Source organism: Manacus vitellinus, unplaced genomic scaffold (assembly GCF_001715985.3).
Source record: "Manacus vitellinus isolate BGI_N305 unplaced genomic scaffold, ASM171598v3 scaffold_22_pilon, whole genome shotgun sequence".
Lineage (NCBI taxonomy): Eukaryota > Metazoa > Chordata > Aves > Passeriformes > Pipridae > Manacus > Manacus vitellinus.
Window position 1 is genome coordinate 9,647,310 of NW_021939632.1, and position 27,311 is coordinate 9,674,620.

The 27,311-nt window shown below is 53.3% G+C and overlaps 2 protein-coding genes across 3 annotated transcripts in view; both read left to right on the forward strand.

Moving 5' to 3' along the window:
• The window catches only part of SLC4A3 (solute carrier family 4 member 3), a 33,056-nt gene extending 22,130 nt beyond the window's left edge, over positions 1-10,926 (forward strand). For both annotated transcript variants that reach the window (XM_008922885.2, XM_029959816.1), the window contains 12 exons: positions 397-581; positions 2,222-2,435; positions 2,746-2,967; positions 3,294-3,442; positions 4,757-4,951; positions 5,397-5,603; positions 6,210-6,299; positions 7,873-8,039; positions 8,417-8,670; positions 8,922-9,091; positions 9,564-9,737; positions 10,484-10,926. In XM_008922885.2, coding sequence (XP_008921133.1) covers positions 397-581; positions 2,222-2,435; positions 2,746-2,967; positions 3,294-3,442; positions 4,757-4,951; positions 5,397-5,603; positions 6,210-6,299; positions 7,873-8,039; positions 8,417-8,670; positions 8,922-9,091; positions 9,564-9,737; positions 10,484-10,561 — 2,105 coding nt within the window. In that variant the 3' untranslated portion in view covers positions 10,562-10,926. The remainder of the gene's footprint in view (positions 1-396; positions 582-2,221; positions 2,436-2,745; positions 2,968-3,293; positions 3,443-4,756; positions 4,952-5,396; positions 5,604-6,209; positions 6,300-7,872; positions 8,040-8,416; positions 8,671-8,921; positions 9,092-9,563; positions 9,738-10,483) is intronic.
• Positions 10,927-21,986: 11,060 nt separating this feature from the next.
• LOC103756864 (unconventional myosin-X) overlaps positions 21,987-27,311 on the forward strand; it is a 90,794-nt gene continuing 85,469 nt past the window's right edge. Inside the window, exon 1 of the mRNA XM_025895071.2 lies at positions 21,987-22,046. Coding sequence (XP_025750856.2) covers positions 22,026-22,046 — 21 coding nt within the window. The 5' untranslated portion in view covers positions 21,987-22,025. The remainder of the gene's footprint in view (positions 22,047-27,311) is intronic.

Below are 27,311 nucleotides of genomic sequence, written 5' to 3' on the forward strand. Positions count from 1 at the left end.
TATGGGAAATAGGTCATGTCAAACAAACCTGATTTCATTCTTTGATGAGATTAGAAGTTTGTTTGATAAAAGTAACATATGAGAGTCTTCCTTCCATAAGTGGGAAGCAATCTTCCGATTTAAAATTAGGCCTTCATAATGTAAGTAGAGCCCATCTGTAAGGGATTAAGAATGGGCTAACTGCGAGGCTAAATAAAGTAGCACTGCTTGTGAATGATCAGTAAAGGACTTGGAGCAGTCCTCAACATGTAGCTGAGTGCTGTGTCAGTGGCCTGGAGAACATGCAGAACTGCAGGGCTCCTGGGAACCCCTGAAATCCTTGCTTCCACTGTTAAAGGCTACCCAGTACAGCTCACCCCAGTGATTAACTCTGCTCCAAACATTGCCTCCTGGTAGGTTGCGTGCAGTTCCTGGAGCAGCCAACTATGGCTTTTGTCCGACTAAATGAGGCCGTCTTCCTGGAATCTGTCTTGGAGGTCCCAATTCCTGTCAGATTCATCTTTGTGCTTCTGGGACCTAGCCAGGCCAACATGGACTACCATGAAATTGGCCGCTCCATCTCCACCCTCATGTCCGACAAGGTGAGAAGCTGATGGACGGTGATGCTGACAAAGGCAAGGGAGTTTTGGTACTTCCTTAGGAGACAGTCCTGAGATGAAAGTGCTGAGAGATGCTGTGCATAGGCCTGGGTGGGGTAGGCAGGTGTGAGCACCTGGGATTTTTAAGAGCAGCCTGGCTTGACTAAGGTAGAACGCTCCAGTACAGAGAAAAGAGTAGGACAGACACTTGGCTGGGTGAAGAAAGGGGCCATATGTAAAAGCAGGAGTAAAGAATGCCCAAGGTTAGAGGAGTGGTGTTCAGTTGACATTTCTCAAACAGGGAGGAGGGGAGGCTGAGCAGTGCCTGTGACCATGGCACCTGGCCCAGACCACACTGATAAAAAGACCCAGCAATGCCTGGGCATGGTTGTCAGGTGTTTGGATGAAGCTTCCTAGCTGAGTCCCATGGCTCAGGCATCCATGCAGAGGAGCACATCCATACAGGAGGAGAGATGAGGAGGCGGGAAGGTTTTTCTGCCAAGTGCGTGCACTGCTAGAGGTCCCCCATCTGTCTACATGGCAGGAAAGTGAAATTCATTAACTTGTTTAGGAATTAAATGCAAAAAGACAATCTGAGCATCTGCATACGTCCAGGACAAGAGGATCAGAGATTCACAGGGTTCTTCTGGCTGGTGCCATGTAACTATAAGCAAGTAACAAACATTCCTGTCCTGCCAATAGTGCACAACTTTCCCTGAACTGGAGACTAAAAGGTTCAATCAGAAAATGTGAGTTATAGACAACAAGGTCTCCCAGGTGAAAGATCCCTTCCCTGGAGTTGTACAGGGCACAGGGCTCAGCTGAGAATGTGTTTTTACCCGGAAGAGGTGAAATACCATATTCCAGCTTCAGCACCGTGTTTGTGGACTGATCTTGTTCATTTGAGTCTCTGCTCATCTTGCTGGAAGAGGAGAGGCAGCTGCTGCAGCCAGGGCTGGCTGTAGCAAGGTTACACAGTGGCTGGCGCCATGGAGAGAGTACAGTATCGTTTACATTGAAGTGTGGCTCCAGGGAGTCTGTGTGCTGCAGGGACCTTAGCTGTCCCCTCCCTGCTTTAAAGGCTCTTCACTTGTTCATCATCCTCCAGCCCTTTCTCTGAAGGCATGTTTCAGAGGCAGTGCAGCACTTCTGCCTGTTTGCCAGCACCTCCCTGCTTATTTGCAGTAGTGCTGTCCCCTCCTGGTCTCCTTGGAGTCCTTCCTTGTTATCCTGCCCTTGCTCTCAGAAGTATCTCACCTTTTCTGCCTGGTTTCCCTTGCATGGCTTCCTTCATGCTGTAAACTCCTATTTTCTCTCTCCCCCTCCCTCCCTCTCCCTCTCTCTCTCTTTCTCTGCCATGTGGGGACTCCCAAGAGTCTCTTATGCTTCCTGCTCAGGTCCTGCTCAGGTTCTTGTGCTTTTTATCTGTGGTGCTTTAGGGCTCCACCAGCTTTTCCCTCAGAATGAGAAGCGGGATTCAGGAGTGTGGGTCACAGAGTGGCAGTAGTGAGACGAGTAGTGGGTTGAGGGAGCAGGATGTTACTGTAAAGGTCACAGCAAGTGTTGACTTTCCAGGCTGTAGGTAGCTGGGTCTAGTCTTGGTCTGAGCCTTCTCCCTCTCTCTTTTTCCCTGCCCCTCCCAGCACTTCCATGAGGCTGCATACATGGCAGATGACCGTCAAGATCTCCTCAACGCAATCAATGAGTTCTTGGACTGCAGCATTGTCATCCCCCCATCAGAGGTGGAGGGGAAAGACTTGCTCAAATCCATTGCCACCTTCCAGAAGTTGCTGCTGAAGAAGAGGAAGGAGAGGGAGCAGAAGTCCATGAAGGAGGGGACTGTTCAGGAAGCCAAAGGTCTCTCCACTCACATTTGGGCAAGTTTATGCCTAGTGCCCTGCATGCCCCAGTGGGCCCTCCCCTCCCAGAACCTGGCACGGGTGTGAGGAGGTCCTGGCTCCTGCAGTGGGGAGCTGGGAGGGGGACAAGGGGAGCAAGACACTGGCTGTGGGCAGCTCTGGCAGCTGGGGGCAATGGGACGTGCAGTGGAGGGGGCTCACCAGGCTAGTGCTGCTGGAGGAAGGTCTTTACGAGGTACTGGGGAGAGGGACAGCCCAAGGGCCCATCTCTGTTCCCTGCTCAAGCTCTGCCCTCCATGCATCTCTAGAGCTGTGTGAAGTGAAAGCTGAGGAAGAAGAGGAGGAAGCTGAGGACGACCCTTTGAAGCGAACCGGGATATTTTTTGGAGGTCTGGTTCGGGACATAAAGCGCAGGTACCCCAAATACCTCAGTGACATCAGAGACGCCTTGCACAGCCAGTGTCTCGCAGCCGTTCTCTTCATCTACTTTGCTGCTCTCTCTCCTGCCATCACCTTCGGGGGACTCCTAGGTAATGGGCCTGCTTTCTGGTCTGTTCTTTGCACTCTGGGACACTGGCTGTGTCTGTGATGCTGTGCTGGGGTGGGCTTTGGTGCTGTTCGCTCAGGGAGAGTGGTCGTGCTGCATCTCGGCTGCTACCTTGTTCCCACCCTGCCACTTGGCCTCTCCAGTCTCAGCTCCCCGGGCTCCTTCCATGCTCCCTTGCCTAACACAGGGGACCTCTTGACTGATGGGATGGGGACCTGCCTCCTCTTTCTGGAGCTGTGCAGCCTGCCTGCCTGTAGTGATGGTGCCTGTGTCTGGACTATAACACTCACATGTTGTTCTCTTTCCCAGGAGAGAAAACTGAGGGTCTCATGGGGGTCTCCGAGCTGATAATCTCCACCTCAGTTTTAGGGATCCTCTTCTCCCTGCTCGGAGCCCAGCCGCTCCTGGTCATTGGCTTCTCAGGGCCTCTGCTGGTGTTTGAAGAAGCTTTTTACAAGGTACATGTGAGGCAGTATCTATGCTTGGTACCTGCTCACTCTGCCCTTGTTCTGGAGAGTGCAGCTGGCATTTCTCAGCTCTGCAAAGTGTCTTTGGTAGTTTGGACTCCTTGGGTCCTTCCAGGCTCCTCTCAGCTCGGCCAGGGCTGCCCCTGGCTCTGCTGACCCTTTACAGGTCACTCTGTAGAGAGTTCTGCCTCCCATTGCTGTGTCCATTATTCATTGAGGTGTGACAGTGATAACAGCACTCCTCTACTTGCTGACTCTGAGGGAAGCATTGTCCCCCAGCCCTGTGCTGCAGCCCATCTTGGCACAATAAGCACTTGTAGCTGCATCCTAAAACTTTCTTGTTCTTGGGGCTTCCTTTGAAGACCATTTCACAGCTTACACTTGTGTCCAGGTTTCCTTGTATGTGAGCCCAACAACGTGCGTACCACTCATTTGGGATGTGCCATGTACGTTACTCCTACCTCTCAGGATAAGGCCTAGGGTGTGTGCAGAGGTATCCTGGCTGGCCAGGATGGATATGTTTCTTAAGTAGCATGACCCCTTTACTCTTACAAGCATCCTTGTACCTTCAAGCAGTGGGTCTAATCCTTCTCTTTTTTTCTGACTCCTAGCATGTCTGTGTCTTTAAAAAAGCATGTTTTTACCTACAGTTAGATTTTCACCTTGGTGTGTCAAGAGTTTGGAGGTGATGCCATTGCAGAGTGTGAATTTCCCTGCTCTCCTGTGACTGCACTTCTCACTGACCTCTTTTCTTTGCCCAGTCACAGTGTACACAGGTGTACCTCTGCTTGTGGTGGTACCGAGGAAAGCTGCAAAGGGAGAGATGTGACTGGTGCTGGAAGTAGTTGGTGTTGATGTGTGTGGAGGAGCAGAGGTGCTGTCTGAGATTATGGCCCAGCTAATGTAGCCTTTATGCAATGGGACATAGCAGGATGCTCACGCTCTCCTTTGTAGGGAACAGGTTTGTGCTGTTGAGTGCATGGAGCAGTGGAGGGCTGTGTTTGAGCAATGGCACCTCCATATGGGTGGGATGGGGAGCATCATGCATGGTTGGCTTCAGCAGAAAGCAAAGGAGGTGCTGTTAAAAAGACTGAAAAGGTAAAGACCTGCTTGGTGTGAGCTGGCAGGTGTTAAAGAAAAGTCTGCAAATTTGCCTGTGACTTCAGCAATGAATTCACTGTCTCTGTGCTGGATGCCTAAGCAGATGTAGATGCTTTTTTCCAGGAGAATCTTTGATCTTAATGGGGAGCAGATGCAGGAGGCAGCCTGAGGAGCCGTAAGTAACTCCTTCCCTTTCCATTTCAGTTCTGCCAGACACAAGGCATTGAGTATCTCACAGGCAGAGTGTGGATTGGTCTGTGGCTCATCGTCTTCATCTTCATTATTGTGGCAGCTGAGGGAAGCTTCTTGGTGCGCTACATCTCGCCCTTCACCCAGGAGATCTTTGCTTTCCTCATCTCCCTCATCTTTATCTACGAGACCTTCTACAAACTGTACAAGGTGAACCTTCCCCAGGGAGATGGGCCACTGCATCTCTTGATCTCTCAGGACCCTGTTGCTTTAGCATACAAGTGGCAGGGGAACAGGGCCAACTCAGCCACAGCTTTCCTAGACATTCTGCAGAGCATTTCTTTGCTGGCCTCTCATGCCTCAGCACAGCTGCCTCCTGTGCCATCACAGAGGGTGGCAGGAAGAGCCCTAATGTCTCTCTCCCCTTCTCTTCTGCAGGAGGCATTAAAGAGGGGCTACTTTTTTCTCCCCAACCCTCTGCAGCTGGGTAGGTTGTGAGGCGAAGTGACAGATACTGGGATTGTCTGTGCCCACCATCTACCACCCTCACCTCTCCACAGAGCAGGACACCTCCGCTTCCCCCGACTCCCATTAATGACAGTGCCCCCTGCCCCTCCTTGTGGTAACTTGCCTGCTGCTTTTCTCACCTGTCCAGGTGTTTGCAGAACATCCTTTGCTGAAGTTCTACCCACCGAATGTGCAAAGCAGCCTGAATGCCAGCATGCTCTCTGCAGATGCAATGTCACTGGGCACCAGGATGCAGCCCAATACTGCTCTCCTCTCCCTCATCCTCATGCTAGGCACCTTCTTCATTGCCTTCTTTATGCGCAAGTTCAAGAACAGCCGTTTCTTAGGAGGAAAGGTGAGAAGTTCGTGGGACCCAGATGTTGAGGACAAGGGATGTGCCAGACATGTAATTCTTCTTGGTACAGACCTTTGTTCTCCAGAGCACTTGGATGTCCCACAAAGAAACACCAGAAATCCCTCAAGTACCTTGCAGAAGGGATAGTAGCCCACCCTAGGCTGCAGACCAGAGCTGACTGTTGGTGACAGTATTTGCACTGTCCTGCTCCAGTGAGCTTTGCCGGAAAGTCCTCTGCACCTTGGGAAAGCTCTTTGGTCTGGATAAAAATCTATTAAACTAGAATATAGGGGCAAGAGCTTACAAGTTGTTCTCTTTGGACATCTCTCACATGCAAGGCATCTGTATAATACCTGCACCACTGTCTAAAAAGGCCAGCAGGAGCAATAAGCCAGTCATTTAAGAGGACTGTGTGTTATGTGGGCAATGGGATGCACAACCCTATGGGTCAAGTCTGGGTTCCCTTGCCCTGCCCATCAGCAGTGCTTAGGTTTGCAGTGGTGCCTGGCCCCACTTGGGGCTTCTCTTTGCTGCAGGCTCTCTGTAGCAAGGTGGATGCATGGAGCTGGCCCTTCTCTTTGCCAGTGACAGGTCTTTATTCTGCAGGCTCGGCGGATCATCGGAGACTTTGGGATCCCCATCTCCATCCTGGTCATGGTGCTGGTGGATTACACCATCACTGACACATACACGCAGGTAGGTGCCAGCACTGCCCTCAGAGCCCCTCCTGCAGCCCAGCAGTAATTCCCTGTGGCACTGTGGCCTGCTCTTGTGCAATGGGGAATTTGTATTTCCTGCTTCTTTAGTCATAACAGCACAAAGCAAACAGAGACATTCCCCTTGTCCTCACTCCCACGCTGAAGAGAAGCTCCAAGGGTCTTGCTGAGACTGAGGCCAGATCTACAGGGACTGGAGTGTCCTAGTATCCCTCTGGTATTCCAGCTGTTCGTAGGGGAGGCTTTAGGGGCTTTAAGGAATTTCACTGCAGTTAATTCCTTGTTTGTAACTCTAAACACTTGTAGTCAATCAACAGGATATAAACTGGTTATGCACACTGAAGAAGCTGGCATGTAGAATGGTTTCAGTGGGGTTTAATACTTAACATACTTATTCTCTCCTTGATTGTAGAGGCTACTAAATATTTTGATCACAGTCTTAATAATTTTTTCCCAGTTTATGCACAAATTTAGCATTAAGTTTGATAACTTAATGTTATCAGACAAGCCCATCTCACAGGTTTCATTTTTTCTCCTTTTTCAGTAGATATGTACTTATATATTTTTGTTGTGGTATTTTTTTTCACTAAGACTGCGGAAAGGGTGAAAGCTATTTCCTGTTCATCATGCAAGTTTTTTATCAAGACAGCCCAAGGCTTGGTGGAATCAAAATGCATTTTTATTCATTTGAATTTCAATGAAAAATTTGGGTCTATCAGATGTTAGTAAAATCATGCACTTTGTTACATTCTTTTCATACCCTTCTACACTTCTACAATTAATATCAAAAGCATTATCATTTCAGTATTAACTCAGCATATGTACAAAGCTTTCTGAGAAAATGGTACTTAGTTACACAGCTTAGCTCAAGGACAAACATTCCAGGAATATTATTCATACTTATGCTGATTAACATAAATGCAAATCATAAACTCTCCCTGCAGTGCAGATATTAAAATTGCTGTAGAGGAACACAGAGCCAAGGGTTCAAATGCTAATGAACGCAGGGTCAGGATGATGTACAGCTAGGAGTCTGTGTGGTCTGATGGGAGCCACAAACACGATATTCCCTCTGAACATGGTCAGGATGAGGTCATTTCCAGAGAATGTGGTCACTTCTGGGGTTCACACTGCAAAAACAATGCTGAAAAATGTCTCAGAAAAGTCTTGGAAAGTCTGGAAAGCCACTTCAGAGTAGGGTAGGAAGTTCAGAACACTTAATTTGTCCAAGAAGAGGTCAAGGAGCATTGTAACCAATGGCATGGGGGTGAGGTTCCTGAAGGAAGATGATTCCTTGGTCTTTTGGACAAAAATTAAGGAAATTTCAATAGCTGAAAGGGAATGAGACAGTCCCATGTTAGGGGACATGGGACTTTTTGCACTGAAGGCGATTGATTACCCATGAGAAAGTCCTGCTCAGTTCAGGGTGGCTTATCCCATCATCTGAAGTGTTCAGACCCGGGAGAGCAGAAGGATCAAGGCTAGTCCTGTGTAAGGCTGTGGGCAGGTGTGTATTGATGAATAATTGCTGGGTTTTGTGACTACACCACCAGAAGCTGAATGTCCCTTCTGGCCTGTCGGTCACATCTCCTCACAAACGTGGCTGGTTCATTCACCCCATGGGCAGCAGTGGGACCTTTCCACTGTGGATGATGTTTGCCTCTGCCATCCCTGCTCTCCTGGTCTTCATTCTTATCTTCATGGAGACACAGATCACTACGTGAGTACCTCCCCTACCAACCCCAACTGTCACTAACCCCTAGGCAGGCAAGGTGCCATTCACATGGAGATGCAATGGGCATCCCAGAGGAACAGCAGGGGTGGGATCCTGGCCATTTCAGGCTGTACCTTGGCTTCTCCACTCATCTTTTGGTTCCCCCCCGCATGTGGTGTGGAAGAGACCTGCCTCAGCCAAGCACAGGAGGAAACTTCTAACCTGAAGCTGACAGCCATCATCCATCCCTCTCCTCAGCCATCTCCTTGTTATCCCCATGTGTGCTGTCTCCAGAGAGCGAATTGAATGTTGTCCCCAGCTGCAGTGCTATCTCTGGGCACTGACCTGGGCCTGGCACTGACCCAGGCTCTATTTTCTTTCAGGCTGATTGTTAGTAAGAAGGAGAGGAAGTTGCTGAAAGGCTCTGGCTTCCACCTGGACCTTCTTCTCATTGGCACTATGGGGGGGCTTTGTGCACTCTTTGGGCTGCCCTGGCTGACCGCAGCGACAGTACGCTCCGTCACACATGTCAATGCCCTGACTGTGATGAGCAAGGCCATCGCACCAGGAGAGAAGCCCAGGATCGAGGAGGTGAAGGAACAGCGTGTGACCGGAGTGCTCATTGCTGCTCTCGTTGGTGAGTCTGCTTGGGTGAGGGAGGGAGGGGAGAGGTCAGGACCAACCGTGTGCATCTGCTGGCAGTGTCCCTGCCCCACAGGCCAGCCTGTGCTCTGCCTGCTCACTGCAGGACTGCCCACACCAACCCCTTTGGAGCTTCTTTTCCCTTGCAGCCCAGGACGGAGAGGGGGTGGGAGAGGGATGGAGGTTGAGGTGCCTTGTGGAGGGGCTGGCACGGGACACACCATGCCCTGAGCTCTGTCTGTGCAGGTCTGTCCATTGTGATGGGGAACATGCTGCGGCAGATCCCGTTGGCTGTGCTCTTTGGCATCTTCCTGTACATGGGGGTTACATCTCTCACGGGCATCCAGCTCTACGAGCGGCTGCTTCTGATCTTCATGCCATCCAAGCACCACCCTGACCACATCTACGTTGTCAAGGTGAGCAAAGACAAGTTGCAGGGAACCAGGTAATGAGGAGCAGAGGAAGAAGAGGTAGGGGAGGGGAGGATAGTGCTTTGCTAGAATGATGCTTGGCTTGGTGACCCTCCTTGGCTGCAAGTTTGTGCTGAGAAGTGCAAGCCATGCACAGAGGTGGTACAATGCCATTGTATGCCTTGGATAGCATGCCGTTAGGCTGCACCCAGGAGTGTATTGCCAGTATATTGTATGGACAGACAGACAGTTTATAGGAGTGAGTGGATGAAGGGACACTGCACTGCCAGGTGGGTATGTTCCCAAGACACAGGGGCTGATGTGTTATGGAGTTCTACCTTGCTGTAAAGGCAGGTAGAGCATGCAGCAGTGTTGCATTGCTGTACTAATCTATGCAGAAGGGTTACATTCTGCCAGTTGGGTGTTCATTAATCTGTGTGGAAGGATAATGTGTTCTTAGACTAGATTTACCTCCTAGGTGAAGACCTGGAGAATGAATCTCTTCACCTGCATTCAACTGGCCTGCATTGTGTTGCTTTGGGTGGTGAAGTCTACAGTGGCATCCCTGGCCTTCCCCTTTGTCCTGATCATGACAGTGCCATTGCGACGCTTCGTGCTACCCCGCTTCTTCCACGACAGGGAGCTCAAAGCGGTAAGCAGATAGCTGTCTTCACAATCTAGCTTGCAACACTGCAGTGAGATTGAGGAGATTTGGCAGCCTGAAAGGCTGGAAGAACCTGAGCCATCAAAGCCTTGTTTTTTCTTGCTGTTATCTGAGGGTCTTTGCTCAACAGCAGTAGGTGGGTGAATGGCTTCCTTGGAGGTTTTAGCTCTGGGAGTGCAGTGTCAGATGGATGGGCAGCCTCGGGCAAGGAAACGCAGGTTCCTTCTAGGCAGGGGCCTAGAATACAGGTTTCCCCTTCCATCTTGTGGCTCATTCATCAAGAGACACCCCAGTTCCCCACTGAGCCAGTAGCAACAGCCCAGCATCACAGCAGAGCCTGTGGCTGCCTGGCACTTAAACATGTAACCACAATGCCAGGGTGCTGGCAGCTGCTTGAGAGCTGGCAGCTCCTCTGCTGCTGTCAACATCCTGAGCTCCTGTTGGAGAACAGCCTGGAGCAGCACCTAGGAGTGGGTGCTGCAAGCAGGGGAAGAGGGGGGAGCTGCAGTGCTGGACCAAAGCCCCGGTCCTTGGAAAGGGCATCAGGCTGGGGATGCATAGATGGGCATGAGGGTTTAAAAAAGGAGCCTGTTGGGAGGGGAAGGAGCAAGAGCCTTGCTTTTCCAGCACAGCCCAGCTGCCTGGGTCACTGTGTGCTGATCCCTCCATGCCAGGGTTGACCCCACATTGGGGCCAGCTGTGGCCTTCAGAGCCTGGTCTCTGCCTCTTCCCAGTTGGACTCAGAGGATGCGGAGCCAAACTTTGACGAGGATGGCCGGGATGAGTACAACGAGCTGCACATGCCTGTATGAGCTGGGACCTGCCCTCCCCAATCATGGGACAGGCCGCTCACACCTGCTCACCCCTCCTGAGAACTAACTGGGGACTTGCCATGAGTCAACGATCTCTTGCCTGGACCAACGAATGGCTGTTCCATAGCCCTGCAGGAGGCAGCCCTGGATGTGGCTGCCCCATCGTTCGCTCAGCAGAGGCTGTCTCTCTCCTCTTGGACCTAGTGGGCTGAGAGATGCCTCTCACATCACAGAGCTGTGTGGGCCCTCAGTGCCCTTGGGTCAGGGGTCTGTCCCCTCCCTGCTGGAGGCAGCCTGTGCCTGGTCTCCAGGTGGTAAAAGGGAACCCTGCCAGCTGGTGCCACTGCATCCCCCTCCACTACCATGAAGCTCTCAGCACCACATGACACTGAGCACTCACAGAGATGGGCTAGAAGCTGCCTGTGGATGGCCAGTGGGCTTCTCCCAGGCCAGCAGTCTCTTTACTCAGCTGGCAGATGCCTTGCTCCTGCTCCCTCTGCCCCCTTCTAGGAGTGCTCACATTGGGCCTCTGCCACAGCCCCTGGTCCATGGGGCTGCTGCAGCCTGGCAGACAGGCAAAGAGGGACAGGCACCCTGGCCCTATCCTCCAGACCATCATCTGTGCAGTCACCTTCCCACATAACTGTTTTCTTGCTTGGCATGGGAGAGGTTGTTAGCCTCCTCTCAATTTTCCCAACCTTATTCCCGAAGGCAAACTGCACCGGGAGGGGAGGCTGGGGACAAGCAAGTATCCTGAAGCCTTGAGTGTCTGCCCTCTTGCAGGAACTAAGAGGAGTCCTGTGCCATTCTGCACCTCCACAAAGGTTGCAGGGGTAAATGCATCATAGGGCTGCATCCCAGTTCCTGATGCCCACATTTCTGTCCCTGAGAATAAACCATGTTTAAGAAGCTATACAAGAGATGTAGTGCTGAAGCACAAAACAGTCCTTTGGGTCCCCTCCCGTTCCCTGTGCAGTGATCCACTGAGTCTGGCTCCTTGCAACCCTACAAGGAAGTCACTGAAACCCCCAGCCCCAATTCTGCTGCCATACTGAGAAGACCTTTCACATCCAGTGGTTTCCTCCTAGTGGGAGGGAGCAGCATTCAGCCCACCTGTCAGCCCCCATCAACTCTGGGCAGCTCCAAACACAGAATCACAGGATGGGTCAGTGTGTCATCTGGTCCAACCTCTGCTCAAGTAGGGTCATCCTAGAGCACATGGCACAGGACTGCATCCAGACAGTGAATGTCTCCAGTGAGGGAGAATCCACCACCTCTCTGGGCAACCTATTCCAGTGCACGGTCACCAACACAGTAAAGTTCTTCCTCATATTCAGATGGAACTTCTGTGCATCACACCTTTCTGCCTGACAGGGCTTCCTCTGGGGTCTCACCAACCTGGCAGCATTTGTTCAGAGCTGGCCCAGAAACTGCTTAATGGTGCCCTTACTGCCTTTGGCAACTCCAAGGGTAGTGCCAGAGGAGACAGGCACACCACCCTCTCCCTGATGGTTGGAGCTGGAGTGGTCTTCTGGAGGAAGCTGGGATGCATGCTTCACCACTGGATTTGGGACAAGACATTGCCCCTATTCCCACTTACCAGCCTGGCTCCTGCGAGAGATGGTGGTTGCTTCATTACGGGAGGGTCCGATGCCTTCCTTGGGAGGCTGCAGAAGTATCCCATCAGAGAAAGAAGCCTCCCCCCACAGCAGGTTCCTGCCCACAGCCTGGCCCCCCCGCAGGGCCCAGGGCGGAGAGACGAGTGTCTCTGTGTGTCTGTGGCCGTGTGTGTCCTGTCCTCCCTGTGTAGTGTAGGAGGCCTGTTGTTGCTGTGCATTGTGACTCCTCTGACTGTAGTGGAAACAGCTACACCAATAAACTCTTCACAGGAATTGTGGCTCTGGATCTGCGCCTTTGTTTTTATTGCCAACGGCAATAAATTGATTGAAATTCCCCAACACAAAACTTTCTTGCCCACAACAGCCAGTAAGGTAGCAAGCCCCTGCTGGAGCAAGGGCTGTAACCATGTCATCCACTACCAGCGCAGAGGTGGGTTTTCCATTGCCATCATCAAGCAGACTGGTTACTGTGGACCCAGCTAGATCCCCCATGCTGGCTGCTGGAAACGGGAGTCTGAGCCCCATATTTAACCAGAAACACATATTCCTACCTGCTTGCATCCGTATACATGTACACGCTCCTGCCTGTGTGCTCAAGAGCGCTCAGTGCCCATGTCCTTATGCAATCCGTAGCCACACGCTGAATGGCAGGGCCATGTGCTGAACATGGAGGAAACATCTCATTAACATGTTCTCTCCACGCTTTCTTCCCAGGCAGGAGCTGAGCCAGGTTCCCATGAGCTGCTGGCTGCCCGCAGCCCACGTGGTGATGGGCTGGGTGTCCTCCAGTCATGCTTTCCTGGGTGCTGCTGCTGGGAGTAGGCAGTAGTCCTACCTCATGTGGTCAGTCACAGGCTGCTCCACGGGCTGGCCAATGCCCTGGGGTACATGGCAGAGGGCTGAGTCTGCCCAAGTACAGGAGTAGTGGCCATCCTGTTTCTGAGCCGGGCCTGCTGTTGGGCAGGCAGTGCTCCAGGTCCTGGCAGCGCTGCTGAACCTGCTGGAGAGGAGGCAGTGTGGGTGCCTGCGTCCTGAGCATCCAGATAGGTTGGATGGGAGTATCTAAGACCTGCAGCCTGCTCTACCATGTTAGGAAACACTACCTCTTCCATTCCCCGCTTCATGGCTCTCCTTCCTCACATCATCACATGGCTGCCTAATGGGCCATTGCGTTGAACTGGAGAGGTTATGGCTATACCCAGTCCCACAAGATCCACATCTCCACCTGGATGCCCAGCCCTTCCCATGCAGCACCCTGGCCCACAGCAGTGCCCCACTCACCCTGGTATGCAGACCAGGGAGTGCAAGCAGAGTGAGCACACGCCCCTTACCACATCAATCCTCCAGAGGAGAATGGGCCTGACCTCCAGCTCCAACAGCTAGTCAGCCTCCAGGATGCTGTGATGGTACTCTTCTAGCTCCAGGCTCTTCTGCAGCTCCTCAGCTAGGGCAGCCTGGTGCCGGCGATGTCCCACACCCATTCCTGGGCTCTACCAGGGCCAGGCCAGCCCTATCCCCTCGCCCCGCTGCTGCAGGCACAAGAGGCGGATGCACTGGGCGATGTGACGGACCTGAGCACGCAGGGCGGCCGCCTGCTCCCCGTGGTGCAGCAGGGCCAGCAGATCCTCCCGGCTCTCCCACAGCTGGGCTCGCAGCTCCCCAGCACTGCTGCCTGAGGGCTGCAGCAGGACCATGAGGTTGTACAAGCCCAGGGGAGACCCAGGCTGCTGGGGGGTCCTGCTGCGCAGTGGGAGCTGTACAGTGCTGGGAGCCAGCCCTGCTCTGCCCCATGCTGGTGGCTGCTGTGGCAGTGACGGTGGCAAGGAGAGGCTGTACCTGCTGCGGTGGAGACAGACCCACCTCCGGGCAAGATCTGCCATGACTAAGTTCCGGTAAAAGACATCAGGGACCAGCCACAAGACCTTCACAAAGGGCCCCACATCAGCAAAACCATGCAGGTCATGCAAGGGGGCTGAATACCCTCTCACTGAGGGTCCCCCCCTGCAGCAGCAGCCCCCAGTTACACCGGTGGGCAAAGAAGTGTGCAGCCAGGTGGGGGATGGATGCCAAGGGGGACTGCTGAATGGGGAGGAAGCTGGCTCCTCATGCATGTGTAAGTTCTCACAGAGTGGAACCACCACCCTGGTGTCGAACCTCTCCTTGACTGTGCTCAGGTGCTACAGGTAGGAGGCCAGCCAGTCCACATAGCTGCTGGTCATGCCGGGGCTGGCCAAGCCAGGCTGGCAGTGGGTGAGCCTCTGCAGGTGCTGCCAGCTCTCCACCTGCCCCAAGGAACTCCGTGGCAGCACCAGCAGCAGCACATGGTACAGGCTGCGTAGGTCAAAGCCCTTCTGGCACTGCTGCACGTGCCTCACAAAGGTGCTGAATCCCCTTCGAGGGCAGAGTACAGGGCCTCCATGGGTGGCCACGATGATGGAGAGGAGGCAGCCAGGATCACAGCTTATCCAGATGGTCCTGGGTGCTGGATGTGCTGGGAAACACAGTGCACCAGGATGCAATGCAGGCAGGATTGCTGCGGGGGCTTTGGGTCATGCGTGGGGGTTCAGTCAGCAAACGGTTCTACCAGAGGCTGGCGTGCTGCTTGAAGGGAGGGACATCTGGCCAGCTCGAAAGAGTCGGTCCTGGTTGCTCTGCCAGAGAAGAGACAGCGGGTGGGTGGGGAGGAGAGCAACAGGAATGGGCTGGGGCAGGAGGAGTAAGAGAGCTGCAAGGGGTGCGCTCCATGGGGTACCCCCACTTTTGTGAGACCAGAGGAGGAGGGAGAGGCTGCTGGGTGCTACCACACCAGGAGCATGCTGGATCGCAAAATGCTACTGCAGTATGGGGACAGCAGCTGAGAGGCTGCCTGCAGACTCAGAATGCTCCTGCGCTGGGCCCTGTATGTCTGCAGGCCCCCTGTTTGCCAGGGTATGCTCTGGGATGGGACAAGTGTTCACCTGCTCCCTTCTAAGGGACTCAGTTATGCCAGACCAGGACTGCACTCCCACCAGAAGTTTCTCCCATCTCTTTGTTGTATGGGAAGAGGTTTATCTTTACAAAAGCAAGCCTGTCCAGAGACTAAAAATAGAAAGTCTGTTCCTAAAACAATCAACTGTATTATTTTAAACAATTGTATGTTTAAGCAAACTATTTGGGTTTCTGTTTCTGCCACCTGGATTCAAGTACACTCAAGCTATCTTCTCCAGTTATTTTTATTCCCTGCAGCTGGGAGGGGCTGGCACATCTCTGTTGTCAGATACCACTGGCACCCATTCACACAGCTATATGGCTGGGAAGCTAAAGAAACTGCTGTTTAAGACCATTTCCACAGCAAAACTGTGAACCAGAGCCACTGGCAAAATTTCCCTTTCCCGTGTATGTCTGAAAGTCCCTCCCTGGGCTTTGCTGTCTGCTATTCAGCCACCCAAACTTCATTAAAATAAAGTCCAAAAATCCTTTTTCCTCTTCCCGTGAGGAGGGGTTTGTGATCCCTGCCCCTGGGGGGTGTGGGGCAGGTAACAATGGCAGGAGGCGGCAGTTCCTCACACTTGGCAGGGGTGAGAGCGGCTCCAGTTGTATTTGCCTTCCCCAGTGCAGGTGGGTTTGTTCAGATGTGAGTTGCATCAGTCTGGGGAGAGCAGAGCTGATGCTGAGGGGGATGATGGTTGCATGTGAAGCCCCAAGAGCAGCCCCAGCTCATGGTTGCCGGGGTCCTGTTTGCTGTTGCAGGTGTCGAGGACCACCAGCAAGTACTGCTGAGCACTGGAGATGCTGCACATCCCTAGCCCCACGTTCTCTGTCTCCTTCTGCCCTCCATCCACCTCCCCTCCACGTCACTCAAAAGAAGGGACTCACCAGCCCCAGGAGAGGCACCGAGGAGAAAGGGCTGAGCTGGGCCCTGTTGTCTGCCAGGGGAGGAACATGCCCTCCCTGGGCACGGACACAAACCTTCCTCCCCATGGAAACGGAAGGTTTGGACGTGTCCCTCATGCTGGAGCCAGCCTTTCCCAGAGCCAGTTGCTAGACCCACAGGCATTGCCACAGAACTACAGGGCAGAGATGCAGATCCCTTCAGCCACTCTCCCTTGCATAGGTCTTCGCAAAGGACATTTTTCTTGCAGAGATACCTGAATCCTGGGCACTTGTTTGGATAGCATGTTTCTTCAATTCAAGTGAGTATTCCTGTAATTTGTCTGGCCTTCGCTGCTTTGCCCTGGGCAGTTCACTTCCTGCCTGCTGCCCTGTGCCCCTGCCCGTCCTTCCCAGTGCATTGTCCCTGCAGGGCTCTCCAGCCCTCTGGCTCTCAGGTGCCTGTGCTGGGACTGCTCCCCAAAGGGACTTTAGTAGAAGTGAATGAGGACAGTGCTGGGGCAATTCTCTTGCGCCCACGCAAGGTTCCCCATGAGCTTGTGCAGAGAGGGGCAATGCTGCTGTGAGGTGGGGATGGGGAAGACAGCCTGAGTTCTGAAAAAGCTTCCAAAAAGAAACCAAAGCTGCTTCTGTGCAGGGAGCAGCAAGGAGGTAGGCTGGCACCCATGGGTGTTCTGCCCTGCTCAGAGGGGGCCATGGAGCCGGAGCAAGGAGGAATACTGAACATCGGTGCTGCACAACATCTCCCATCTCTCCCACCACTTTGTTCTGTGACCTCCTGGGCTGCCAGATGTGATCTTGCCGCTGAGCAGGACGGGAAGGTAATCCTCTTCTCTTGATTTCTGCAGAGAAGGGGGGACCTTGCGATCTCTGCTGCAGGAACCCAGCTGGATGATTGCCTAAATCCACCAGTCCAGTGTCCCTGGAGGATATCCCCCCCCTTCCAGTACGCAGAATACAGAAACGTCACTGGGGCTAGGAGAGGCTGGGGAGCAGCTGGCCCCTTCTGTACCAGGCTCTCATCCTCAGTAAAGACAGATGGCCAGATGCTGGGGCCAGCTACTGGTGCTCTGAACTGCAGCTGCACTCACTTTTCAACCCTGGAGGTGCACAGCCTTGCCTGCTTCTTGGGTTTGGTAGTCCACTAGCCCAGCATTTCAGGTTGCCTCCTGGGGACTTATAAGGGACAAATACAACAAAACAGGGCAGGGATTGGCATTAGTTTGGCTGCAGATGCACAGAGTAGAAGAGCTCTCTCCTTCAGCACAGAAATTATTTTGCAAGCTGAAGCAGTGCAGGCAAGATGAGGAAGAGGAAATGGCTCCAGCTACCAGCACCCATCAGAAGACCTTGACCACAAGCAGGGGCAGTGATATGACACCATTTAACCTCCTTGCTTGCTTGCCTGGATTGCTGGTTGCAGTTGGAGACAGAGAACTCGCCATATCTGGTAAACAGCCCAGTCTGGGAAACGCCTGCACCACAGCTGCCTGACATACTTTCTACAGCATGAATCCTGTAGTAATGGTATCTGTGAGCAAAGCCCTGCTTATACATTCAGTCAGGCAGAATCCACAAGACTGCTTGTAGCAGAATCATCTGTGACCTCCACAGCATCATGCCATTAATAGCAAGGCTTGGTCTGGGTCAAACAAAAGAAGGGCAGGCTTAATAAGAGAGGAAATGAGGTGGATGCACTTGGCTGGCCTCATCCCCACATGCTCCTACTGTAATTATAGCCTTGTGCAGCTCAGCTCCTTCATTCAGCAATCTTGCCGCCAGGGCTGCATTTCTCATGACCGAGGTGTAAAAGCCACACAGATACATTTTGGCCCCAAGCAAACCAGCAGCAGCATAAAGAGAGCAGAGGTAGGGAACCTCAGCTTGTTGCTGCTGGGAGCTGGATGTGTGGCCTGGGATGTGGCAGGGAAGGGAAGGAAGGGTTGGGCTGAGGGAACAAGACCAGGACCGCTATCTGCAGAGAAAGCTGGAGATACCTTATTATTGGTCTGTCAGCGCAGCCAAGTGCAGATGGAGCTGGTGGAAGGTCCCAGCTAATGCTGGCCCCAGTGACACAGCTCGGGAGGGTACTTCAGAGGCCAAGGGGTGGCACATGGTCACAGTGGGATGAATGTTCCCAGCATCCACCCTCTGGGACCATCTGCTCCAGCTCTCTGCTCTTGTGCTCAGGCTGAAAATGAAGACGACATCCTGTTTTCCTGACCTACAGAGAAAGGGTAGCACTGAAGGGCATTCCTGTGTGTGGATGGGATAAGAAGCTTTTCCCGCTGTGATCAGACTAAGCAAGGGTGTAGCCACCCTTGGCCTGAGCTCTGTAGCATGTGGATGCAGCACTGCACATTGCAGTGAGACAGGCTCGCTGCTGATGCTGGCTGAGACAGAAGACAGCAGGGTGCCCAGGACAGATAAACACTCCCCACCCCACATTGTTGCCCCCTACGAGGAGTGCTCCCCCTCACACTCCTGCTCTCTGGGGGAGCAGGTGCCTCAGTGCTTGGTGTGACCCTGTGAAAGCGTCTCCAGACATCCTTAATCACATTCCTCTGGAGCAGGGACACATCTGGTACAAACATGATCCTGTCCCCAAGGAGCCTGGGCTAATTCCTGTCACAGAGCCTCAGAGCAGCCCCGGGCAAGGAGGGCTTCAGCATGGCTTTGATCATCACCATCATCACCTTGCAGGGGATGGGGCTGGAGGAGAGGTCCCCAGCTTTGTGTGCCGAGTTCAAACAGTCCAGGCCTGAGCTGGCCTGGCCAGACCCTGCCCAAGTCTGAGCTGTGGCCAGGCTACCCGCAGGCTGGGAGTGGGAGAAGGGAGGAACTGTCATTTTCAAGAGTTGATTTATAAGATGATTTCAAGGAATTGTGAAACTGGAACAGGGAGAGGGCCAGAGCTGCGGGGCCAGCGTGCACCCTACTGTGTGTACTGTGTGTCCCCTTCCCCTTGTATGTGTGCAGTCTATGTCAGGAGAGTGCTTCGGCATCTGGTGGTCTGCCAGGGTCTGGCCACGGGCATCATGCTTGATTTCTGTCTGCTGCTTCTCAGTAGTTCTTCCCCTTTGGAGAAGGAGGACTCTCCTGGCTGTCCTGTGCTTTGGGCAAGGGGGAATTTGGTGGCCCTAGCAAAGCAGCAGGGCCTGGCAGTTGGGGCTGCAATGGTGGCAATGCATAGCAGAGCACGGGTGCCCTCCTCCTGAATCCGTGTCTCCCTGTGCCTTCGGTTAGGTCCAATGTACTCTGGCTCCGCTGCTGACTCTCCCAAATGAGATCATCCCAGGAATGATAGTGGAAGAAATCAGTCCCCTACCCTACGAGCACAGCTCTGATGAGCCACTGGGGAGGTGGCACCTGCAGCCAAGGTGTCACAGCTTGTTCCCTTGCAGGCAATGGGAGAGCAAGTCTGGCAGATGCTCACCACCCGCAGCGGCAGCATACTGGCCTGCCCGCCTCCCAGCCATGTGCCAGACCCGTGGCAGAAGAGGAAATTAAGATATTGTCTGGTGTCCAGGAGGAATTCCTGCCTCGGCTTGTTCCTGCCAGTCCTCTGCCGACCTTCCCTTGGTATGGAAAGCCCAGCAGGAAGCTGACTCACTGTCTGCTGCCGCCAGGGTTGGGTGCGGGGCCCTGCTGCCTGCAGCACCAGAGGGCTGCTCCTTTCATGGATGCAGGGATAGCTCATGGCCCAGACCCACAGTCATCTGTTTGCCACAGCTCTCCTCTACCAGAGCCCAGCTCTCTTCTGACAAAGGAAACAGCCATGGCACCCTGGTTACTGCGACATCTGCACCTGGGCTGACAGGAGGGCTGGGAGTTCACTGGGTTGGTGACATTGCTGTCAAACACAAGAGCAGCACTGCTGTGCCAGGCTTGGGGCAGGAGGCAGCCCCAAGGTGGGGGGAGGAGGGCAGGCTGATGGGCTAGAGAGGGGTCCTGGGCTTGTCCTGCACAGTGGAGCCCATGCCAACCCTTACTGATTTCTTTGTGCTCATCATGTTGCCAATGCGTCCAACAGCTCCTGTTGAGGTGCCAGACGTGGTGGTGGCAGTGTCCGGGCCAGCTAGTGATAGCAAGTCAATGATCATCTGCTTATCAAGGCTCTTTTAAGAAGCAGATGGTGGTTGTAGCCACCCTTTCCCAGGAACAGCACCTTAAGCTAGTTAGGAAACAGTTCAGACATTGCAGTTTCCAGGTGGGCAGTACGAATGTAGGACTAGTGCTTTAATCCTATAACAGAAAGGAACACATATCAGGTGTTAAGTTTCTTGTCAAGATTCTTGCCACCTTTTATACCAGGCTGATAGAGTACAGGGCTTACAGCATCAGTCACTGCTGCTCCCTTTATGGAATCCAATGTTTATTGCCTGAATAGTTTGTAAAATTACTTTGTTCTAAGGACTGAGTCAAGCCACCTTCTGCTTCCCTCTTAGAAGGTGTCAGTCAAGAGTGTTAATACTAAAAACCTTGCCTTTTGAAAGGTAGGACTCTTACTTCACCCTGGATGACAGGAACCATGGCCAAAGTTTTTCCAGAGAAGCCTGGGAGGCGACGTCTGGTGCTGGAGATGCCTGCTGGTGGAAACTGCTGGCAGGCAGGCAGACAGAGGAGAAAGGTGAGCCTCAACTTTCCTGTGGCTATGAGGAGCTCCATGGCTCCCAGGTTACCAGCCAGAATGGAGAAGCTGAACAGCCAAAACTGTCTGCAGAAGCAGCAATAGTGGAGGGAACTGTTCTCTTGTGAGGAGAAAGCTGGCTGTGGCAGAAACAGCTTGACAACAAATGTGTGGCTTTAAGGAGGACTGTCAAGGACACATCACTGTGAGTTGATCTAATCCCCTTCTCTAACACGGTAATTGGCCTTGCGGATAGAAGTATTAGATGTGAGATAAGGACTGCAGTTAGGCTTCTGGAGCTCTCTTGCATGATGTTTTCATAAGGCAGGGAAAGTGGTATAGATTAAACTAATCCAGCACAAGTACAAAAGAGGCTGGATAGTCACGCCCAGGACAGCTCTCAGCGACTTGGTATCAAAATGGAAGGACACATTGACAGTGACTCATGTATCAGGAAACTTTACTCAAAGGTCCAGATAGTGAAGGTGGAAGAGTGGTGGGGGTGGTCATCACAGGTTAGGCAGAGGCTGAAGTCTTGAGTTGGATGTTGGACAAGATACTGTCATCTACCTCAGAATGCTCTCTGTGTTTTAAGTAGTTAAAAATCCCACATTATTAACCAAAATAATAATAATTTAAAAAAACCCTTCCCCTACCCCCTTCCATTAGATCTCCTTTCTTTCAGAATAAAGAAGTAATTTCTGATGGCAAGAAATACCTTCACAGTGCATTTGTGAACTATGATCTGGCCACACTTCGATCTGTGATCAAGTTCTATATTCGAACTATGATCTAGACAAACTTTGCCCAACCTCTTGCTCTTCACCAGCTGTTCCAGATCTCAGAGACATCATTCTGAAGCTCTATCAGAATTCCTGTTAACAGTCCTGTTAACGTGCTATGATGGTCTGCTGAAGGGAACCCCAAACCCCAGATGTTTGTTATTCCAGATGACACCAGTTGCCCATACAAAGGTCCACACGTGGCTGCTGTGGCTGTGTGCAGCAGTGGTCCCCCGTCCCCGCTGCGTGTCCGTGGGTGACACCGGCCTCTCGGCCCCCCCCAAGCCCTTCTCGGCACCCCACTCTCGAGATGCGGGCTGATCCCCAGACAGTCTCACCCCGCTCCTAAACGCTCCGGCACAAGCACGGCCCCGTCGCTGCCGCAGCGGCCGCGCTCCCCGCACCCGGGCGGGCGGAGCGGGGCGGGAGCGGGCGCCCGGCCGCTCCCGCTGCCGCGGCCGGCGAGGCGGAGCCAGAGCGGCGCGGGGCTGGCGAGCCGTGCCCCCGGCCGCGGCGATGCGGCGCTGAGAGCGGCGGCAGCGCTCCCGCGGGCGGCACCGCCGATGGACGCCTCTCTGCGCCAGGTGGGCAGCGGGCGGGACGGGGACGGCGGCCGGGCTGTCCTGCTCAGGGATGGGAGAGGGGGGCCGGGCGGAGCCGGCTGGCAGGATCGGGTCCCGGGGCGAGTCGGGCACCGGGGTGCCGCGCCCGGGCCAGGAGCGTCCCCGAGGCCGTGGGACGCTGCGCTCCCCGCGGGCCTCGCCGCGCCCCCGCTGCCCCCTCCCCGAGGTGGTCCCGGTTGCACTTTCTCTGGAGCGCTAGGATGCGGCAGGTTTTGTCCCCGAGCGCTCCCCAGCCCGCCGTGGCACCGGGCAAGTCCGTGCGAGGGGCTGAAGGGATTGCGGGAGCCGGAGCCCGAGCGATGCGTGGTCCCGGCAAAGCCGGCCGAGGGCTGCTTGCGGGAGGAGAGGGTTTGTCGCATGATAGTCATGGCTGCCCAGAGCCGGCTCTTTAATCCTCGAGAGCGACTTCAGAGTCCGGAGCCTGCTCCTGCCTGCGTGTGCGTGTCACGGCGCGGCTGTCGGCCGGGGCACCGGGCCGGTGAGGGGCCGGGCAGCGTGCGATGGGAGTCCCCTGCCCCTCTGTGCTCCTGCCCAGTCACCGTCACGCCGGCGGGCAGAACGGCTACTCAGCAGCCGGACTCGTACCTGTTAGTCGCGGGCTCTGGTCCCCGCCTGTCCGCGGTGCCCTCGCCGCTGTGCACACAGCCGTGCGGGGCACTGTGATGACGGGGGGAGACAGTGACTGAACGGGAGGGGCCAGGTGCCGTGCACAGCCCGGACGCCCCGAAATTCTCTCTTGCCCTTTTCCTTGCCTGAGCATGCACAGGTTTCCAGCCCAGTCTGGTGATTCCTTTGGTTGTGAGGGACAGGTGGGTGCAAGGCCGGGGCAGCCCTTGCTGGCCCCGTGGGTGACAGCGGGTACCTGTGGCACTGGCAGTGGGCACGGCAGGCACTGTGGGGTGACAGGGCCATCCTAAGGTCTGCATCTGAGGTTTAAATACCTCCTGTTTGAGGCAACAGACATCTGCCCCCTCTAACCCCCGGATGGTTTCCAGGCTATTAACCCCCGTGTCTGGTCTTGCGAGTCACGGGTGCGGTGGGGAGCTAGCAGCCCCTCCCGAGCAGCCCGTAGTCAGTGGGTTGAAGCAGCTAATGGGCTCAGGCCTGCCCCCTCCCTGGTGAAGTACTTTCTTTATCAGAACAGATGTTTTCCCAGATCTGGCCCCAGCGAGGAAGGAGTGGCTGCCCTGGGGCTGTGAGGCTGGGGCTGCCCCGCAGCATGCGCAGCAGCACATCGCCCAGCATCCTTCAGCCATTAACTGATTAACCTGCTGCTCCTGGAAGCCTGGGCCATCTGTATCCAATCAGATGAAGGCCAGGGTTTCCCAAAGGGCCATTTCACCAGAGCATTTTTGCCCACCCCTCTGTCAGGAGGAACCTCCTGGCCTCTTGCAACAGGAGTAGCCACGAGCTTGCAAAGAGGAGCCTGAAGCACCTGATGGGAGTGGGAGCTGGAAAGGGGATGCCCAGAGATGCATGTCTCTGCAAGTAGCACCCATCAGAGAACTGTCTGCTATGTCCAGCTCTACTTGTCCAGGCATGATTCTACCATTATGTAGAGAAACAGGGATTTCCAGGGAAAGACTCAGGGACAGTCCTGAAGCCAAAGTCTCTCTAAGAGTCCCACATCTATTGTAAATCACAGGCTGGAGAGCTGGAGTGAGCATGTATGGGAAAGCATCAAGCTTTGTTTTGCAGGAAAGACTGTGGGGATGGGAAAGAGGGAATGCTTCCCCAGAGCGGGAATGTTTGGCATTTGCTGCACCCCAGTCACTCTTCCTCTTTCTCGATGGGGGTGTTCTTGGTAGGAGGGAAAGCCTGAATAGAAGGGAGTTGCTTCACCTCTTTCTGCAGCGGCAGCAAATGAGCTTGTCCCAGGGGATGCATGTCGTCTCTTACAAGGAATAGCTTAAACCCCAGCATGCCGTTGGTCTTGCCTTAGCAGGCTCCATGCTGTGCTTGCAGCATTTAGATACCATGCTCAGCAATGTGAGGGGTAGGTGGGGATGCCATGGGTCTTTACAGCTCCCCTGGTTCCCCCTTCAGCAAGCTGGAGACCAAAGGAGTTCCTATTCTTTGAAATTTATCTATGATAAGTGGCTTAGTGATGGGTTCAACCTACTTATCATCCAGGCTCTGCCAAGGGGGGAATAGTTTTGGCTGGTTGTGCCAACTTGACGCTACTGAGGGGATTCCCATGTGCTGTGCCCTCCTCTGCCTGCAGACCCCAGGGACAGCGAGCTGGCAGGGTGTGTGCTGCCACCACTGTTCCCCTGCAGTGTCCCAGATGGGCCAGATTAGAAAGACTTCATCCTCAGCAAGTGGTACAGCACAAAGATGTGCGCCTCTGCCATCTGAGGTCTGCTGTGCAGCATGTCTCAGAGATGTGATGAATGACGCCTTTGCTCCAGACGGGTCTGAGTGGAGGAGCCGAGACAGTGTGTGTGCTCTGCCATCTCCTTTCTTGGCTGCTGCAGCAAGTCCTGTGCCTAGGCAGGGAGGAGGGACCCTGGAGGCCAGGGCTGTGGCATGGTGACAGATGATGGTTTCCCTGTGTGTCTGGAGTGTGGGCAGGATGTGGGGTGACACAGAGGATATGACTCGCTCTCCAATTCTCCCCCAAGGGGCAGGAATGTCATGGCCAGAGTTAAAGGAGACACTTCTCTCATCTTGTCCTTCTGTACTCCAGTTGGAGTGACCAGCCAGCATGGTCCCATTGCATCCAGTGGAGTCACAGGTGCTGTTCTCCTTCTCACGTGCCACTAGCCTAGAAATGCTGACATTTTAAGCATTTTCCTCATTGCTCTTGCAACACGAAAGACAGTTTTCCTCATGGCTCTTTTGGTGAAATCCAAAGCTTTTCTTCTGTATTGTAAAATAAATCCCCTGAAGTTCTTAAACTTTCTCACATGCAGAGAGAAAGGCAGGGGGATTCTATGCTCATGTCCTGCATGGCTGTGATGGTCAGAATTGTCCTCTCTACAGCTGTCATGTCTTCACTTATTGTTCCTCATCCTTCCCATCTTTCTCTGACTATAGTCCTTCTCTTCTTTTGGCCTGGGACATCTGCTGTGGAGGTAGGGAGAGGAGCCATCTCCCCCAGGGACACACGCAGACCAGGGGGAAGTCTCAGAGTCAAGTCTGTGGAGGAGCACAAAGGTTACCCAAGTTGCCACCATGCATGCATCTGAGCTGCTTTCTTGGCCCCAAACTGAGGTGGGAAGCAATCAACTCTGCCAGGTTTCCTTTGGTCTGGCAGTTTTGCCCCAACTGCTGACTACCTGATGCAAGTGGGAAGTGCCTGGCTACTTCACAAAGCTATCAGTGAGTCTGAAAAGTGTGGTCCTTTGCCAACCACATGACACTTGACTGTATTCACTGTCCTTCAGGTGTCTAATGGCTCCTTAGTCCCAGTGTAAACTCATGTGTGTAAACATTTGCAGGCAGGGTACATGGGTAAGGAGAAGAACTGAAGGGACTTGACAGTGAAGGCATCTTTGCAGTATGGAGCCTGCCTGATCCATGGGTGCAGCAGGTACAGGACTGGTCTGATTTTTGGTTGCACATGCGATTCTCACCAGCTTTGGTTGAAGCTGTCTGGCTACATCATTCAGAGACCGGTGTCTGAGGGAGCCCAAATTGTGCTGAGTGGGAAGAGTTTATACATGGCATGCTGGATTAGGTTTCTCAACATCTTGGTTTGCCCTTCCCATGCTCCCTGCCGTTGGGAGAAGGTGGAGTTCCTGTGAGAGAGGAGCCTGGCCGGATGTCCTGGAGAATCTATCTAGAGACTCTTGTCTGAGATGAGGGAAGTGGTTCAGCTGACTTGGATGACACTGACCATGAGTGATGTGCTGTCTTCACAGATAAAAGAGAGCTGAGTTCCCATGTATTAACAACCATTGGCTTAGGAAAATGCCATCTTGGAAAGAAAAGGTACATAGAGCATCATCTTCTTTATCAGTGAGGCTGCTCTTTAAAGGGGTATTCCAACAAAGCCTCTCTTCTCCCCTCAGGAACATATGCTTTGTCAACTTTTCCTGACAACCTCCTCTTAGTCTACTGAGAGTATTGTGACCTCTTAGAAAAGAAGACCAAAGAGCTTGGGAAGAGACAGAAATTCTGACTATTACATCCATCCTGTGTATGTAATGCTCTCTGTGTCAATACTAAAGAGAGCAATTCCTCTCTGTTTAATTAATCACTGTAGTTCAGCTAAAAAGAAGTACCACTGTCCTTGAAGATATCCATTGGACTAGTGTAGCATGGATATTCTGAGATGCAGAATCATCTATCCCAGCTGCATCTCCCCCAAACCATTCGGAGTGATAAAGAAGCAGATGTAGGACACAAGGTTTCGACTGACGTGTTCTGGAGCAGAAATTGCAGGGAAGAAAGCTCTTGTGCCAAAGGTGACATGAAGAAGTGTGTGGTGGAAGAGAGAGAGTCCTGCTAGCTCCCTCCTTAGGGCATTCATCTGGAACCAGGCTGCATGAGCTGCGACCTTGTCAGATCCCATCAGCAGCAAGAGGGTGGGCTGGCGCAGGCTCTCGATGAGAGTCTCCACGTGAAGCATGCCAGGTTGCCCCGGGCCAGCCTACAGCTGCCCCATCATGGTCTCCAAAACCACCTTGTTCTGCTCTGGTTTCACTTCTTGCCACACTTTAATTTAACATAATAATCACAAATGTTTCTCAATTTCTTGTTTCCCATTTTGCTTTAAGGAGAATCTGCAAACTATTTAAATGTGATCATTAAGACTGAAACTTGTGAGAGTCTGGGTTTCTTGGTTATCCTCCAGTTACCCTAAACTCTGCAGTTCTGCCTCCTCATTTCCCTCTGAGATTGCCCACAGTTCAGCAGTGCTGTAGAGCCAAGTCTCAGGAAAAACACCTACGGATGGCCTGTCTGCCATACAGCACTTGGCACGGTGTCCAGGGTACTCTGAGGTCCTGTCATTAGAAATGCAATAATTATCACAGCAACTGAACTGGTGGCGGGGCCTCTCATAGGTACAGTGACCGGCATGTTCAGTGAGAAGGTGGAAATTAGGGTTAGGACCAGGGTGGTGTATTAGTCCTGTTTATTCCTGTTACCTGCGTCTTGAGCCAATGATGAAGGTTTGGCTGAATCACACTTTCTGGAAAGGCTTCTTATTTCTGGAGGATACCCCGCTTTTTGCAGCTTCTTCAAGTGGTTATGCAACCTTGTTTTAAAATAAATCCT